Source organism: Seriola aureovittata, chromosome 8 (assembly GCF_021018895.1).
Source record: "Seriola aureovittata isolate HTS-2021-v1 ecotype China chromosome 8, ASM2101889v1, whole genome shotgun sequence".
NCBI classification, from domain to species: domain Eukaryota; kingdom Metazoa; phylum Chordata; class Actinopteri; order Carangiformes; family Carangidae; genus Seriola; species Seriola aureovittata.
Genome location: NC_079371.1, coordinates 3,217,168 through 3,234,497, shown reverse-complemented (window position 1 = coordinate 3,234,497; position 17,330 = coordinate 3,217,168). Strand labels below are relative to the sequence as shown.

The 17,330-nt window shown below is 34.3% G+C and overlaps 1 protein-coding gene and 1 long non-coding RNA gene across 5 annotated transcripts in view; one reads left to right on the top strand and one right to left on the bottom strand.

Moving 5' to 3' along the window:
* Positions 1 to 17,087, top strand: part of fstl5 (follistatin-like 5) — a 165,936-nt gene extending 148,849 nt beyond the window's left edge. For all 4 annotated transcript variants that reach the window (XM_056382850.1, XM_056382851.1, XM_056382848.1 and 1 more), the window contains 2 exons: positions 1,154 to 1,278; positions 14,601 to 17,087. In XM_056382850.1, coding sequence (XP_056238825.1) covers positions 1,154 to 1,278; positions 14,601 to 15,303 — 828 coding nt within the window. In that variant the 3' untranslated portion in view covers positions 15,304 to 17,087. The remainder of the gene's footprint in view (positions 1 to 1,153; positions 1,279 to 14,600) is intronic.
* LOC130173503 (uncharacterized) overlaps positions 9,675 to 17,330 on the bottom strand; it is a 105,627-nt gene continuing 97,971 nt past the window's right edge. The window contains exon 3 of the long non-coding RNA XR_008828432.1: positions 9,675 to 10,681. This is a non-coding gene — a long non-coding RNA (uncharacterized LOC130173503). The remainder of the gene's footprint in view (positions 10,682 to 17,330) is intronic.

Here is a 17,330-nt window from a genome sequence, read left to right as displayed (position 1 = left end):
TGCAGTGTGCAAGTATTTGGACAGTGACACATTTTCAATCGTTTTGGCTCTGGACTCGGTGGAATTGAAATAAAAAAAAAAACAATGACTACAAAGTGCTGACTCTCAGCTTTAATCTGAGCATGGTCACTATCAGTATTGATAGTCTGATCAATTACTGGATTTTTGAGGCCAATACCGACAGAGAGTCAGTGTTCTGCAATTTCATGTCAATAATTGTTTAATAGTTACTTTGTTTATTAACTGAAATATCAGAAACACAGAAAAGAGCTGATATGATTAGTTAATTAATCGATTAGTCACTTCCAGAACACTAATCTGATAATAAAATATTAATTTTAATTAAGTTAAAATGTAAACATGCTTTTCTTTCCTCTCATATGTTACAGTTAATTTATTATTTTTTGGGTTTTGTACTGTTGGAAGTGAGAGACACCCTGGGTTTACGGAAATTGTAATGTGTATTTTTCACTATGTTCTGACAATTTCAATCAAAAACATAAACAGTACATTAATAAATAATGAGATTAGACATTAGTTGTCACATTTTTCCGTATATAATAGACACATACTGACACGGACATGTCTGGTCTCGTCACATCCTGGTTCGTGTTGCTTCTTTAATACACATGTCGTCTTTCAAAAGGACAGTGAAAGGGTTAAAGTTCATACACTGCTCACCTTCTAATTCAAGCTGAAAGTCAGAACTTAAATGTCACAACAGAGAAAATGTCCAAATACTTACAGATTACACTGGATTTCTCCATGACACACATTTGCCTGCCTACAACCGAGGATAGGACCGCACGCTTCCACGCACGCACAAGTGTTGTTTAGACGACAATGACAACGGCACACATCATCTTCTCCCACTGAGAAGCTCCAACATCTCAGCAATAGGAGAAGAGGCTTTGAGAGTTTTATCTCAAGTCAGAGCAAACAAGCAAAGATAAACACATTTCCTTCAGTGGACACTGCTTCTATAAATCATGCTTTCAAGTATCCTAATATTTATTATACAAGTATTAATGCGCTCCTGGTTATGAGCTACAAATGTGAGTCATAGAGTTCAGTGAGTAGAAAGAAGCAGCACTGATCATATTCATCAGGCTCATGTTAAACACCCACCACCTCCTCCGTTGGTGTTCACCAGGTGATCAATCAGGCCAGTGGAAGAGTCTCCCACCACACCGTTCACACGCAGCCGGTTGGCAGGCGCTTTGACAGGGTGGATGATTTCTTCATTCCCGCCTCCAGCCTCATCATTAACCACATCAGGTATGTAGCGTATGATCCAAGAACACTCCTAATGCAAATTGATTTTCAAATTAAATTCACCCCATTGGCATTTTATCTTTTTTTTTTTTTTTTTTCTCCAAGACTCAATACGATAATAATGATGTGGATGGGTGTGTTGTGTGAGAACGAGTGTGTGTTTGTCTGGTGATAGAGGTTCTGGGAGAAAGGTCCAGTGGTTATCTGTGCTGCAGATGAGAACATGGCCACTCGTCTAGGGACTCCGAAAAATAAACCCTTCTTACACGAGCTTTGTTGAATTAATCGTTCATATCTGAATGTTATGGATCCAAAAGCCACAAAGACGGTTGACAGCAGCCGATAATTTTTTAATTACTAATTATTAGGTTCAGTCCTCTGAAACTAAAGGCATGGACGTACTTTCTGTGTCCACAGACGACGTCAGCCCGGTGTTCCACACAAACCGCATTTCTCGATCCACACTTCGTTCCAGTACGTCACACCCTCGCAGACAAAGTCGGAGTGTCGAGTGATTTAAATGATAAAAACTGAATGTGATACAAACGATTCCTCAATTAAAAAAAATTAGACACTTCAACACAGCTGTTGTGGATAAATGAGGAAACAGGACGTTGGCGGTGTGACTGTTTTAGCTACTTAAACCTCTGTTTAGCCACAACAGACAACTTACAGTAATTTTTTTCATCAATCAATTAGTTTCTTGATTGATTTTGTATAAAATGTATGATAATAGTGAGAAAGTCCAAGCTGATGTTTTAAATTATTATTATCTATTATCTATTTTTTTCCTTGTTAACAGATACATCACACATGCTGATGTTTTTAAGGGCAAAAGAGTTGACATTGAGGGATTTTCTGCCGGTAGCTGACTGAAGATATAAACTTTTCACACTGGAGGATTTATAAGGATTTAAAGGAGATTGGTTTCAGATTTAGGATTTTTGCATAATTAAGTTTTTGTTTAAACAGATTCTGTTTGCAGCTCACACAAATTCTAAGTCCTTTTTAGTTTCTGAATCTACAACCAGGGAATTATAAACTTTAGGGAATCTTTAAGCCCAACACAATTTGTAACTGAGTTTACACTTAGAGGTCACTTTGTTAGATACACCTGTGCAAAACAGCTCTGCCATAAATTCTGCCTTTGCAAAGTCCGTAATGTTCAGTTTTTGTTGACTGTCAGAAATGTGTAAATTCAGTTACATGTTAATTAGTGAGGTCATGAGTTAAAGTTGGTGTTGTAATGAACTCAAAAAAATTAGAAACACGTCTGTTAGTGTCAGTGCTAACACATAATTAAATTAACAGCTCTATCTCAGTGTAAAAAACCTGAACATTACAGGCATCATGAAAGTAGATTTCATATCAGTGTATGTATCATAATATGTATCTTATCAACTGATGTAACTTTTTTTTAAAAAGTATTCCAATAAATTCCTCTCCCCTGTCGCCCTGTCCTTGTAAATAGCTGGAGCTGCTGCGTTAAGGAATGTGTTCAGTGATTTAGCACTTTGTTTTACCAGCTCTATCACTGAAACAAGGACAGGCATTTTAATTGTGTTGTTAAGCATCCAGAATGGTAAGTAAACGCTGATGACCATCATTTGGACGAAGGCGCCTTAAATCTGCTCGGCCTTATATTAAATGCTGTGCAGGTTCTGTTTGCTAATTTAAAGAAAGAGACAACAAACACAATCAACATGGACTTTAAAACACCTAATCAGATATAATGTGTATATCTGTTGTCTTTTTGATAATATCAGAGACAAATCACTCAACACCTGCCTCCTCAGTATTTTTTTTAATACCATTAGACATACAAGACATTAGCGCGCAGCGGACGAGGATAACGTGTTTTTACCAAGGTAAAATACAAAAAATCTGCATGAAGCATAGTAGTGAGAGGGGGCAGTTGGTCACCTCCTGTCTTACAATTTAGTTCAACAGCTACAAAACACAGACATGCTAAATGCAGTGTAAAGAAACACTGCTGTGGTCATTAGCAGTCGTCACAGTCGAGCTTAATGTGGACGGAGGAAAGTCACTCCCAAACGTTTGGCTCATGTCAAGCAGCGACAAGCAGGAGGTCTATATGATTTCAGGATGTGAATGGTGTCCTGGGGAGGAGGAGAAATCAGTCCAGTGTGTGTGTTGTGGGTGGGGGGCTAAGTTGAGTCGGGTGGAGGGTGGGGAATCTAATTTCAGCACAGCTGTAATTAGATCCACTGAGACCTGCATGGAAGATTACAAGACAGTGTGGCCGCAATGTTGTGTTTGAAAATTGTCATGTTTTCCAGCTCATCATTTTTGCTATAATCTTATGGATACTGCTACAGCCAGGTCCTTTTAAAATGAAAGTTGTTTACAAACACAATACGTTGAAAATTGCCTTCATATAGCATGGATGTTGCATATGGCATGTTAATGGCATGACAGTGTGAGTGCTCTTGATGTTTAACTGTACAGCCACTGAGATTGAAATGCTTTCTCACAGTACAGCTGCATTTCTTTGTGCACAATCCTCTGTCTCATTATACTGTATACTAGGTCATATTTAGGGGCTGCAAAAAAATTTTCATGACTGATTATTTTATTGATAAATTATTTCATCAGAAATCTGTGAAATATGTCTCTTGCAATGTCTCCAAACCCAAGGTGATGTCATCACGTCTTGTTTTGATAATGAGCAGCTACCCAGAAAATATTAAAAATGACTTGGGGCTCAAACCCAGATCCTTCTTACTGTGAGGCTACAGTTCTAACCACTGCATCACTGACCCGCCCCATGAATAAATCATGGTATATAAATAATATAAATAAGGCTTAAAAATTGTTATTATAGTGAAGCATAAAAAGTCATAAAGATGTCATAGTATAATGAGGCATAAAAAGTCACAGTATAGTAAGGCATAAAAACTTAATAGTATAGTAAGGCATAAAAAGTCATATAAACATAATATAGTAAGGCATAAAAACATCATAGTATAGTAAGGCATAAAAAGTCATAGTATAGTAAGGCATAAAAGGTCATAGTATAGTAAGTCATAAAAACGTCATGAAAACGTCATAGAATAGTAAGGCATAAAAAGTCATAATAGAGTAAGGCATAAAAAGTCATAATATAGTAAGGCATAAAAAGTCAAAAAAGTCATAATATAGTAAGGCATAAAAAGTCATATTATAGTATGGCATAAAAAGTCATAAAAAGTCATAATATAGTAAGGCATAAAAAGTCATAAAAATGTCATAATATAGTAAGGCATAAAAAGTCATAGTATAGTAAGGCATAAAAAGTCATAAAAACGTCATAGTATAGTAAGGCATAAAAAGTCATAGTATAGTAAGGCATAAAAAGTCATAAAAACGTCATAGTATAGTAAGGCATAAAAAGTCATAAAAACGTCATAGTATAGTAAGGCATAAAAAGTCATTGTATAGTAAGGCATAAAAAGTCATAAAAAAGTCATAGTATAGTAAGGCATAAAAAGTCATAATATAGTAAGGCATAAAAAGTCATAGTATAGTAAGGCATAAAAAGTCATAGTATAGTAAGGCATAAAAAGTCATAAAAAAGTCATAATATAGTAAGGCATAAAAAGTCATAATATAGTAAGGCATAAAAAGTCATAAAAATGTCATAATATAGTAAGGCATAAAAAGTCATAGTATAGTAAGGCATAAAAACATCATAGTATAGTAAGGCAAAAAAAGTCATAGTATAGTAAGTCATAAAAACGTCATGAAAACGTCATAATATATTAAGGCATAAAAAGGCATAGTATAGTAAGGCATAAAAAATCATAAAAAAAAAGTCATAATATAGTAAGGCATAAAAAGTCATAAAAAAGTCATAATATAGTAAGGCATAAAAAGTCATAGTATAATAAGGCAAAAAAAGTCATTAAAAAGTAAGGCATAAAAAGTCATAGTATAGTAAGGCATAAAAAGTCATAAAAATGTCATAGTATAGTAAGGCATAAAAAGTCATAAAAAAGTCATAATATAGTAAGGCATAAAAAGTCATAGTATAGTAAGGTATAAAAAGTCATTAAAATGTAAGTCATAAAAAGTCATTAAAATGTAAGTCATAAAAAAGTCATAGTATAGTAAGGCATAAAAAGTCATAAAAATGTCATAGTATAGTAAGGCATAAAAAAGTCATAAAAAGTCATTGTATAGTAAGGCATAAAAAGTCATAGTATAGTAAGGCATAAAAAGTCATTAAAATGTAAGGCATAAAAAGTCATTAAAATGTAAGTCATAAAAAAGTCATAGTATAGTAAGGCATAAAAAGTCATAGTATAGTAAGTCATAAAAAGTCATAAAAAAGTCATAGTATAGTAAGGCATAAAAAGTCATAAAAATATCATAATATAGTAAGGCATAAAAAGTCATAAAAAAGTCATAGTATAGTAAGGCATAAAAAGTCATAAAAATATCATAATATAGTAAGGCATAAAAAGTCATAGTATGGTAAGGCATAAAAAGTCATTAAAATGTAAGGCATAAAAAGTCATTAAAATGTAAGTCATAAAAAAGTCATAGTATAGTAAGGCATAAAAAGTCATTAAAATGTAAGTCATAAAAAGTCACTAAAATGTAAGTCATAAAAAAGTCATAGTATAGTAAGGCATAAAAATTTCATAATATAGTAAGGCATAAAAAGTCATAAAAATGTAAGTCATAAAAAAGTCATAGTATAGTAAGGCATAAAAAGTCATAAAAATGTCATAATATAGTAAGGCATAAAAAGTCATAGTATAGTAAGGCATAAAAAGTCATTAAAATGTAAGTCATAAAAAGTCATAATATAGTAAGGCATAAAAAGTCATAGTATAGTAAGGCATAAAAAGTCACTAAAATGTAAGTCATAAAAAAGTCATAGTATAGTAAGGCATAAAAAGTCATAAAAATGTCCTAGTATAGTAAGGCATAAAAAGTCATTAAAATGTAAGTCATAAAAAAGTCATAGTATAGTAAGGCATAAAAAGTCATAAAAATGTCATAGTATAGTAAGGCATAAAAAGTCATAAAAAAAAGTCATAGTATAGTAAGGCAAAAAAAGTCATAGTATAGTAAGGCATAAAAAGTCATAAAAATGTCATAATATAGTAAGGCATAAAAAGTCATTAAAATGTAAGGCATAAAAAGTCATTAAAATGTAAGGCATAAAAAGTCATTAAAATGTAAGTCATAAAAAAGTCATAGTATAGTAAGGCATAAAAAGTCATAGTATAGTAAGTCATAAAAAGTCATAAAAAAGTCATAGTATAGTAAGGCATAAAAAGTCATAAAAATATCATAATATAGTAAGGCATAAAAAGTCATAAAAAAGTCATAGTATAGTAAGGCATAAAAAGTCATAAAAATATCATAATATAGTAAGGCATAAAAAGTCATAGTATGGTAAGGCATAAAAAGTCATTAAAATGTAAGGCATAAAAAGTCATAAAAATGTCATAGTATAGTAAGGCATAAAAAGTCATTAAAATGTAAGTCATAAAAAAGTCATAGTATAGTAAGGCATAAAAAGTCATTAAAATGTAAGTCATAAAAAGTCACTAAAATGTAAGTCATAAAAAAGTCATAAAAAAGTCATAGTATAGTAAGGCATAAAAAGTCATAGTATAGTAAGGCATAAAAAGTCATTAAAATGTAAGTCATAAAAAAGTCATAGTATAGTAAGACATAAAAAGTCAAAAATGTCATAGTATAGTAAGGCATAAAAAGTCATAAAAAAAAGTCATAGTATAGTAAGGCAAAAAAAGTCATAGTATAGTAAGGCATAAAAAGTCATAAAAATGTCATAATATAGTAAGGCATAAAAAGTCATAGTATAGTAAGGCATAAAAAGTCATTAAAATGTAAGGCATAAAAAGTCATTAAAATGTAAGTCATAAAAAAGTCATAGTATAGTAAGGCATAAAAAGTCATAGTATAGTAAGTCATAAAAAGTCATAAAAAAGTCATAGTATAGTAAGGCATAAAAAGTCATAAAAAAGTCATAGTATAGTAAGGCATAAAAAGTCATAAAAATATCATAATATAGTAAGGCATAAAAAGTCATAGTATGGTAAGGCATAAAAAGTCATTAAAATGTAAGGCATAAAAAGTCATTAAAATGTAAGTCATAAAAAAGTCATAGTATAGTAAGGCATAAAAAGTCATAGTATAGTAAGGCATAAAAAGTCATAGTATAATAAGGCAAAAAAAGTCATTAAAAAGTAAGGCATAAAAAGTCATAGTATAGTAAGGCATAAAAAGTCATAAAAATGTAATAGTATAGTAAGGCATAAAAAGTCATAAAAAAGTCATAATATAGTAAGGCATAAAAAGTCATAGTATAGTAAGGTATAAAAAGTCATTAAAATGTAAGTCATAAAAAGTCATTAAAATGTAAGTCATAAAAAAGTCATAGTATAGTAAGGCATAAAAAGTCATAAAAATGTCATAGTATAGTAAGGCATAAAAAGTCATAAAAAAGTCATAGTATAGTAAGGCATAAAAAGTCATAGTATAGTAAGGCATAAAAAGTATTAAAATGTAAGTCATAAAAAGTCATAAAAATGTAAGTCATAAAAAAGTCATAGTATAGTAAGGCATAAAAAGTCATAGTATAGTAAGGCATAAAAAGTCATAAAAAAGTCATAGTATAGTAAGGCATAAAAAGTCATAAAAATATCATAATATAGTAAGGCATAAAAAGTCATAAAAAAGTCATAGTATAGTAAGGCATAAAAAGTCATAAAAATATCATAATATAGTAAGGCATAAAAAGTCATAGTATGGTAAGGCATAAAAAGTCATTAAAATGTAAGGCATAAAAAGTCATTAAAATGTAAGTCATAAAAAAGTCATAGTATAGTAAGGCATAAAAAGTCATTAAAATGTAAGTCATAAAAAGTCACTAAAATGTAAGTCATAAAAAAGTCATAGTATAGTAAGGCATAAAAAGTCATAGTATAGTAAGGCATAAAAAGTCATTAAAATGTAAGTCATAAAAAAGTCATAGTATAGTAAGACATAAAAAGTCATAAAAATGTCATAGTATAGTAAGGCATAAAAAGTCATAAAAAAAAGTCATAGTATAGTAAGGCAAAAAAAGTCATAGTATAGTAAGGCATAAAAAGTCATAAAAATGTCATAATATAGTAAGGCATAAAAAGTCATAGTATAGTAAGGCATAAAAAGTCATTAAAATGTAAGGCATAAAAAGTCATTAAAATGTAAGTCATAAAAAAGTCATAGTATAGTAAGGCATAAAAAGTCATAGTATAGTAAGTCATAAAAAGTCATAAAAAAGTCATAGTATAGTAAGGCATAAAAAGTCATAAAAAAGTCATAGTATAGTAAGGCATAAAAAGTCATAAAAATATCATAATATAGTAAGGCATAAAAAGTCATAAAAAAGTCATAGTATAGTAAGGCATAAAAAGTCATAAAAATGTCATAATATAGTAAGGCATAAAAAGTCATAGTATAGTAAGGCATAAAAAGTCATTAAAATGTAAGTCATAAAAAGTCATAAAAAAGTCATAATATAGTAAGGCATAAAAAGTCATAGTATAGTAAGGCATAAAAAGTCATTAAAATGTAAGTCATAAAAAAGTCATAGTATAGTAAGGCATAAAAAGTCATAAAAATGTCATAGTATAGTAAGGCATAAAAAGTCATTAAAATGTAAGTCATAAAAAAGTCATAGTATAGTAAGGCATAAAAAGTCATAGTATAGTAAGGCATAAAAAGTCATAAAAATGTCATAGTATAGTAAGGCATAAAAAGTCATTAAAATGTAAGTCATAAAAAAGTCATAGTATAGTAAGGCATAAAAAGTCATAAAAAAGTCATAGTATAGTAAGGCATAAAAAGTCATAAAAATGTCATAGTATAGTAAGGCATAAAAAGTCATTAAAATGTAAGTCATAAAAAAGTCATAGTATAGTAAGGCATAAAAAGTCATAAAAAAGTCATAGAATAGTAAGGCATAAAAAGTCATAAAAATGTCATAGTATAGTAAGGCATAAAAAGTCATAGTATAGTAAGGCATAAAAAGTCATTAAAATGTAAGTCATAAAAAAGTCATAGTATAGTAAGGCATAAAAAGTCATAGTATAGTAAGGCATAAAAAGTCATTAAAATGTAAGTCATAAAAAGTCATAAAAATTTCATAATATAGTAAGGCATAAAAAGTCATAAAAATGTAAGTCATAAAAAAGTCATAGTATAGTAAGGCATAAAAAGTCATAAAATAGTAAGGCATAAAAGTCATTAAAATGTAAGGCATAAAAAGTCATAAAAATGTAAGTCATAAAAAAGTCAGTATAGTAAGGCATAAAAAGTCATTAAAATGTAATAGTATAGTAAGTCATAAAAATGTAAGGCATAAGAAGTCATAATATAGTAAGGCAGAATTTGGTTTATTGGCAAGTAGTTTTTCAACATACAAGGAATTTGCTGGTGTTTGTGCATTTCAATAGACATTTAAACAAAGATGAAACAAGCAAGTACTACAGGACAGACATCTCAGATATATATGTGTATATATATATACTACACATTTTTTAATAAAATGTGAAGAAATATTATAGAAAACAAATAGAAACATATGACTATATACAATACAAATATGTACACTGTGCATAATGACTGTGCTTGACAGTGAGGGACTTTAGGGTAAGGAGGCCCACAGCAGTAGGGAAGAAGCTGTTCCTGTGGTGAGAGGTTTTGGTCCTGATGGACTGCCAGGGGGGAGTGACTCAAACAGTTTGTGTCCAGGGTGGGAGGGGGCAGCTACACTTTTCACTGCTCACTTCGGGGTTCTGGAGGTGTGGCAGATTGCAGCCAATCAACTTCTCAGCAGAGTGAACGATATGCCGCAGTCTGCTCTTGTCCTTGGCAGTGGCAGCAGCGTATCAAGTGGTGATGGAGAAGTTTACATCATTGTCCTTCAACTGCCACAGGAAGTACATCTTCTGCTGAGCTTTCTTGGTAAAGGAGCTGATGTTCAGCTCGCACTTGAGTTCCTGTGTGACAGTGTTGCAGAGGAAGCAGAAGTGCTCTACGGGGGAGTCACACAGGGTGATGGGGGGTGGGTGGGGCAGGGTTCTTTCTGAAGTCCACTATCACCTCCACTGTCTTAAGAGCTTTCAACTCCACATTGTTCTGCCTGCACCATGTCACTCAGGTCAGTCCAATTAGGATGGTGTCATCTGCAAATTTCAGGAGCTTGATTGAATGATGCCCGGAGGTGGTGTTGGTATACAGGGGGAAGAGCAGAAAGGACGCAGCCTTGGGGGGGACCCAGTGCTGATGGTCCAGGAGTACGTGATATGTTTCCCCAGCTTTGCGAGCTACCTCAGCTGGGAGAGCTTATCCTGCAGCAAGGCCAGGATGATGGTGTTGCCTAAGGCATAAAAACAACATAGTAGAGTAAGGCATAAAAAGATCAATGTATAGGAAGGCATAAAAAGGTCTTAGTATAGTAAATCATAAGACATCATGAAAACGTCATATTATAGTCAGGCATAAAAAGTCACAAAAACATCATAGTATACTAAGGCATAAAAAGTCATAGTACAGTAAGGTATTAAAAAAATGTCATTGTATAGTAAGTCATCAAAGGCAATAAAACGTCATATTATAGTGAGGCATAAAAACATGAAAGTATAGTAAGGCATGAAATAGTCAGTGTTCATGGGATTTTTCGACAGAAATTAAACTCATACTTTGATATATCCACCATTTTATGTTTTCTCCTGTTAGCAACCTGACTGATAGCCTACAGAACACAGAAGCCAGGGTTAGCATGCTAGTTAACGCTAGCTAACATGGTTAAATAATATTAATTGACATTTTTCTGGTGACAGCAGGTACCACTGTGATATTCAAACATGAAGTGAGCCTTCAGATAGGAAAATGCTAGCATTCCTAAATCGGTTGTCTGGAGACGCAGACTCTTGGAGGACAAAACAATCTGAGTTCACTCAAGTATTCATCTATCAGTCCATATGAAAACCTATGCCCTAGGTGTCAACATATATTCAGCAACTTCTCAGAAATTGTTTAATGACTGGGGATTCCCTCAGCAGCTACTACAAAGCAAGCAGGAACTTCTGGAGGCTGTCATTCATTAAAGCCATCGAGTTACAGTCAGACAACTCTGCACATCAGCAAAAAAAAGCTGTTATTTCATGTTTTCACCCACATCTACAACACCCTGCAGCTCAGGCTGCCGCACCTATTTGTCACAAATTTCTGATCATTGCCCAGACTGCCTTTTGGCAAAACAACCCAAGCGAGATGTTTATTCGATATTTTTGTGATGGAGGATGGATGAACAAGAATTGCTGTGTTGTGAAAATCTTTTACTGTGCAGCGTTCATTGCTCTGTTCTGGGTTCACGAATTGTGGCCTCAGGATCTTTAACTTGAACTGCAGAGTGAACATCACTTTAGGGTTAAGTGTTCAGACCCAGAACTGAAAATACATGAATATAAGATAATAAAATGTGAAGTATCTTCATTTGAAAACAGCCCTGTTGTGCAGAACTAAAGATCTTTAATGCATTAATCAATGGTAGAAACGACAAACAGCAGCTGTCAGTTTGGCTGAGAGCAATCTGAGTCTGCCAATGAAGCAACCCAGCTGTGTTCAGATCAGAGCAAGGCCAAACAATGTCTGATTATTAATTTATCATACATGGAAAAAGAAGTCTCGCTGTTGGTGAAAATAATCTTTTCATTGCGGGATAAATGCACCATTGACCTTTAGCTACTAAGCATGTTACCAATATTTCACAGCAGGTGTGCACTAGTCATTGATATCTCACAACAGCCACAGTATTGAATACAACCCCATTGCAAAACAGTGTCAGGGTTGTTTGAAAAACAGAAATAATATTAGTCTGTAGATCCTCAGCTCTGTCTCCCTGTGGATGAGTTTTTTTCAGGTTTAAACTGCGCATTTAAAAAAAATAAAAAAACTTCTCTAAGTTCGTACTTGTCTTGAAGCTTATTTTTTGATACTGGTGGGACGTGGTAGGATCAAGAACCAGCCTGTTTAGTGTCAAAGGGCTTCCTTTGAATTTAATCTAACAAGTTTAGCTTATGAGTCACATAAAGGCTATTCAGTTGATTTGACATAAAAGTCAAAGACCTACAATCTCCCAACTGTTAAATTAGAAGATGGAATAAATCTGTTAGTCACTCATGAGTCTTAAATACGACTTGCAAAAATAAACAGTTTTTTTGTTTTTACACTACAGGTTTAATTTTGTCGCCAGTTCCAATAAAATCTAAACTCAAGGCAGTGTGACTTTGAGCTTTGTTTAAAACTACAGGTAGCCACCAAATGGAGAATACTACTCTAATAATGTTAAAACAAGCTCAGCTCAGTTTATAATGGATATTTTAACTGCAGCCATGTGGGGAATCTGATTACAGATCTGCTCAAACTGAAAGACAGCTGACCAAAATCTCTGATATGCCAATAATTCATCAAGTCAACAGCTGCTACAAATCAATGGACAACAAATCAAGTAGAAACCCATATTGAAAATTGGTCGGGGGGGTGTGTATGTGACCAATTCACGGTCCAAATCTGGCTGAGTGTGTCTGCCCAGCCTTACACAGATGTTAAAGATAGTTGACTGTTAATATGTGCACACAAATTATCCATGACACCTGCTGGCCTCTTGTTTTTTTTTTGTTTTTTTTAAAATAAAAAAACAAAAATGTTCAGATATCATCTTTTATGGACCGGTGCAGCCGCCTGTCTGGACCTGGTGGACAGAATGATCTCTGGATCAATGATTCTCTCCACAGGGATGATAATGTGCTTCGTGGCTTTCAAACAGCCATTTTCTGTTCACAGGTACAGACAGCTTGGTGTTCAAATGGCATAAAAGATGATGAATAACAGCAAGATTGAAGTGCCTGTCAGCATCGATCAGCTGGTATTCACATTTAATTGAGGCCTGTCAGCTCCTTGCATTCCCCTTCAGCCCTGTTCAGCTGTTAAAATGTAATGTGCCATTAAGAGATTGTTTCGGTTTTTGTAATGAGTAGCATTTTCACTGATCCATGTCCACATTAAAAACTGCTATAATTCTATTAGAGGGGAAAGCATAGATGATGCTAGACTGCCAATATAAAGATTGTCAGGGACCAGAATTTGCCTGTTGAAGTGGTTAAATGGACCTCGCAGCAACATTTAATTTTTTTTTTTCTGAACGTTTCTTTAAAATTATGCCAGTCCAAAGATTTTCATAATTACCCTGCGCAAATCAATTTGCATTTGTTATTTTAGCTTGCTGTCATCTAGGTATATGGATTGTGCTGCCCTGTTTTAAAATGTTTCCACTTACTGCTTGAAATTTCATAAACCATGGAATAAACCATGGAATTCCTCACTTAAAATAGGAAAAAACGGATTTTCAGAGACAACGCATGATAAAATTACCTTTTTTAAAATACGTTTTAGTTGTATTATATGTTAACCATCCAAAAAAGGCTGCAAACACAAAATTTGTAATTACTCCACTTCTGTATATTTTTTTCTGTCATATTTAGGCCTACTTTACTGCTGCAGGGATTTATAGTTGCTCTTTATATCAATTCATAAAATATATCAAGACTAAGAGTCTATAGCCATGCTAACGTGCTAACACTGAATGTAGTACGGCTGAGAAGGAAGGAAGGTATTTAGAAATAAACCAAAGAATTGGACCATTTGAAAATACAAGCTAATGATGGCGCTAGATGAAAAAAATAAGGAATCACCAAGATTAAGATGATTCAACTTGAGGTGGACATGAATGTTTGTTTCAAAATTCATGGAATTGAATCGGGTTTTTAAGACACTTCATTTAAAATGTCAAATACAAATGTCAACGTCATGGTATAGCAAAATGAAAAGTCAGAAAACCATCTAAATCATTTGGATAACTTGTCTGGGATCATGAATGTACAAAATTTAGTGCCAGTTCATTTAGTAGATGTTGAGACACTTGACAGGAGAAGTGAAAACTTTAAACTACTCTGATTGATCCTCGAGGCATCGTGGATATGTGGAACAAATATTATTGCAATCCATCCAAAACCAAATCAAAAATGTCGATCTCTTGGTGGCACTTGAAGAAGAGTCAAGGATCACCAGTTAGTGGACTTCAGTTTGAGGAAAAAACGAATGTTGTTGAAATATTCCAACAACTATTGGATGAATGTGATACAGTAACGTGACTAAAATATGTAATAATTTGGGGTTTGCTAGACAACAGTGTGCTATTGATTGAATCTTTGTTTTTCTCTTTAAATTCGATCCAGGTTTGGCCTCATCCTTCATCGAAATGAGCCTGTCCTCCACAAAATTGACCTGGAGACGACGTCCTACGTGAAAAACATCAGTTTACGGGAGTATAATTGCATCCCCAAGTCTGTAGCCTACACCCATCTCGGCGGCTACTACTTTGTCAACTGCAGACCTGATTCCACTGGCGCCACACAACCCCAGCTCATCTTGGACAGTGTGACAGATTGTGCGATCGGACAAAACCGCGACGTCACCGGTACTCCCTACGTGTCTCCAGATGGTCATTACTTGGTCACTGTCGATGATGGCGACGGTTTGATGAGGATCCAGACAATCTCAGAGCGGGGAGAGATCGGGGAGCCCTTCGACATCCACACCAACCTTCACCTGTCCGAACTGGCGTTCCAGCGCTCCTTCACGGAGGTCCACCAGTACAACGTGTTCGGCAGCTCCGGCCGTCAAACTGACGCTCTGTTTGTGGAGCTGAGCACGGGCAAGGTCAAGATGATCAAGAGCTTGAAGGAGGCAACCAAGTCGTTTGAGTGGCCGTGGAGCAGTACGAACAGGGTAATGGCGAGCAGCGGACTGTTCGGACAGTACCTCATGACCCCGTCTAGAGAATCCCTCTTTATCCTGGATGGACGGCTCAACAAGCTCAACTGTGAGATCACTGATGTCCTCAAAGGCAACGTTGTGGTGTGGGTGGGGGAGTCTTAGGTCTAACACCAAGACCCAAGGAGCTTTGTTTTCCTCAAAAGGTACTGTTGCACTGAATTCTGTTGCAGATTCTTTAATTTTGTGGGAGCACGATAGTGAAAACCACAGATTCAGAAACCAAATTGACCATTTGTAAGTCCATTGGATGAAGAACTGTCATCCAAAAAAAAAAAGAAAAATACAAGTGAGGAAGTAATTGATTGATATTGTCTTAAGGCCAAGTTAATTAATTTGTTTTCCACTGGGTGGTTTGTCTTTCAGTCAACATAAAGTTGCTTGCTGGTAACATTTTCAGGAAAATTGGTATGAATCCGTAAATATGTGCAACTTTGCATTATTATTCACAGTCAGTTGTATTCAGTGTGTGGGAATGCTGTAGATAATCTCAACAAAATTAATATTTAAACAAATTGGCAGAAATAGATATATATACTGTATATGTCCAGATTAACTCTTGTAATTTAAGTTTATCCATCCCCAACTTTTTCCTGTGCCTTCAAGGAAAATTGCCCTCCATCAGAGGATTTAGTGTAATTATTCCCAGTATGACTGCAGACTACACATCTTCCTTTGACTCCTCCATTCCTACCAAGTGTGGTTACTCTCAAATATACCGCTGTCCTCTATCTGTCCATCCAACACAGCCGCCTCAGTCTAATTAAAATGAGCCCTTGCTGTGATCTCATCCTGTTTGAAGTGGAGACGGAGGGACTGAGTGGTTCATTACGGTGGTGCGCTCCGTGACCTTTGATCTGAAATTATAACCAGCGTCAGAAGGTTCTGAATGATATTTTATTTTCAATTTTAGTCCAAAGCATAAAAATGAAAGTCAGTGGCGATGTTAGTTAAATTGTACCGGCTTTATATGCTGCACATTGTGAAATTTAAGTATTTCAAAATGTTCCTTAGCAATGAGTCAATAGAGCACTTGTGTGTGAAGAAAATCCTATCATAACTTCAATATCCCTTGATCCCCCCCCAAAAAAAAAGAAAAAAGAAAAAGGAAAAAAAAAAGAAAGAAAGAAAAGCGTAGTAGAATATAATGAATGAAGTGTGGAAAAGACAGCAAGTTTGAAGTGGACGTTTTATTGTGAAGTAATGACGCTAGCTCTCTGAGGGGTGGGGGTAGTCGTGGTTGAATTGTGTAGAGGGTCTTTGAATACGAGTAACTCTTTCTGATCGCTCCTGCTGTAGATTTGTAGCTGGCAAGTCAATGAAAGCATTTCCTAGCTGGACACATTTCTATGCATTTTCACCCTAGCACTCTATGACTCTGTGAATCACAATGGGCAACTGTATCTCAAACTTAGTATGGACTTTTGATGTGTACAGATTATATAAAGTCATTCTGTCTTTCCTGTTCAATCTTACACATATATATATTTTGGTTTTAATTTAATTTGAGTATTTTTTCCCCCCACGTTACATGTTGTTTTCCAACCTTTAAACTCGACTGTACTGCTAATGACGACCTCTGACCTTTCTCTCTATTTATGTTCTGTACATAGCGGCTGACTGTGAGTCCATTAGTTTCCCATGAATGTACAGGTTCACGCAGGTTCTGATCATTTTCCAAGCAAATAATCAGTACACTCCTTTTTAAGAAACGAAAACACACAGCTGTCATTATCAACATCCTGTACTCAAGTACATTGTGGTCACAAACACTGCTTTCACCTCCATATAGCCATGTCCTGTATGTTTATTCATGTGATTGTTATTTATATAGAGAAAACACGCTTGTCATTTTACCCAATAATAAAAAAATATACCATGAAAATGAAGTGTGATGTCAAGTCTTTTCCTCATTAAAACAACCTTCTACAGCCGCTGGTACACAGAGAGTCACGCATTGACAAGTTTCCTTCAGGAGCTAAAGCAGCCTGTTGCCAATTACCATTCTACAAGAGATGCTACAAGAACAAGGTCAAGACTCTGTTGCCCCTTTGGGCATATTTATTTTGCAGCAAAGAATGCACGATAACGTACGCTCACAATTAGCAAAGAAAGAAAATACACTTTAGTGA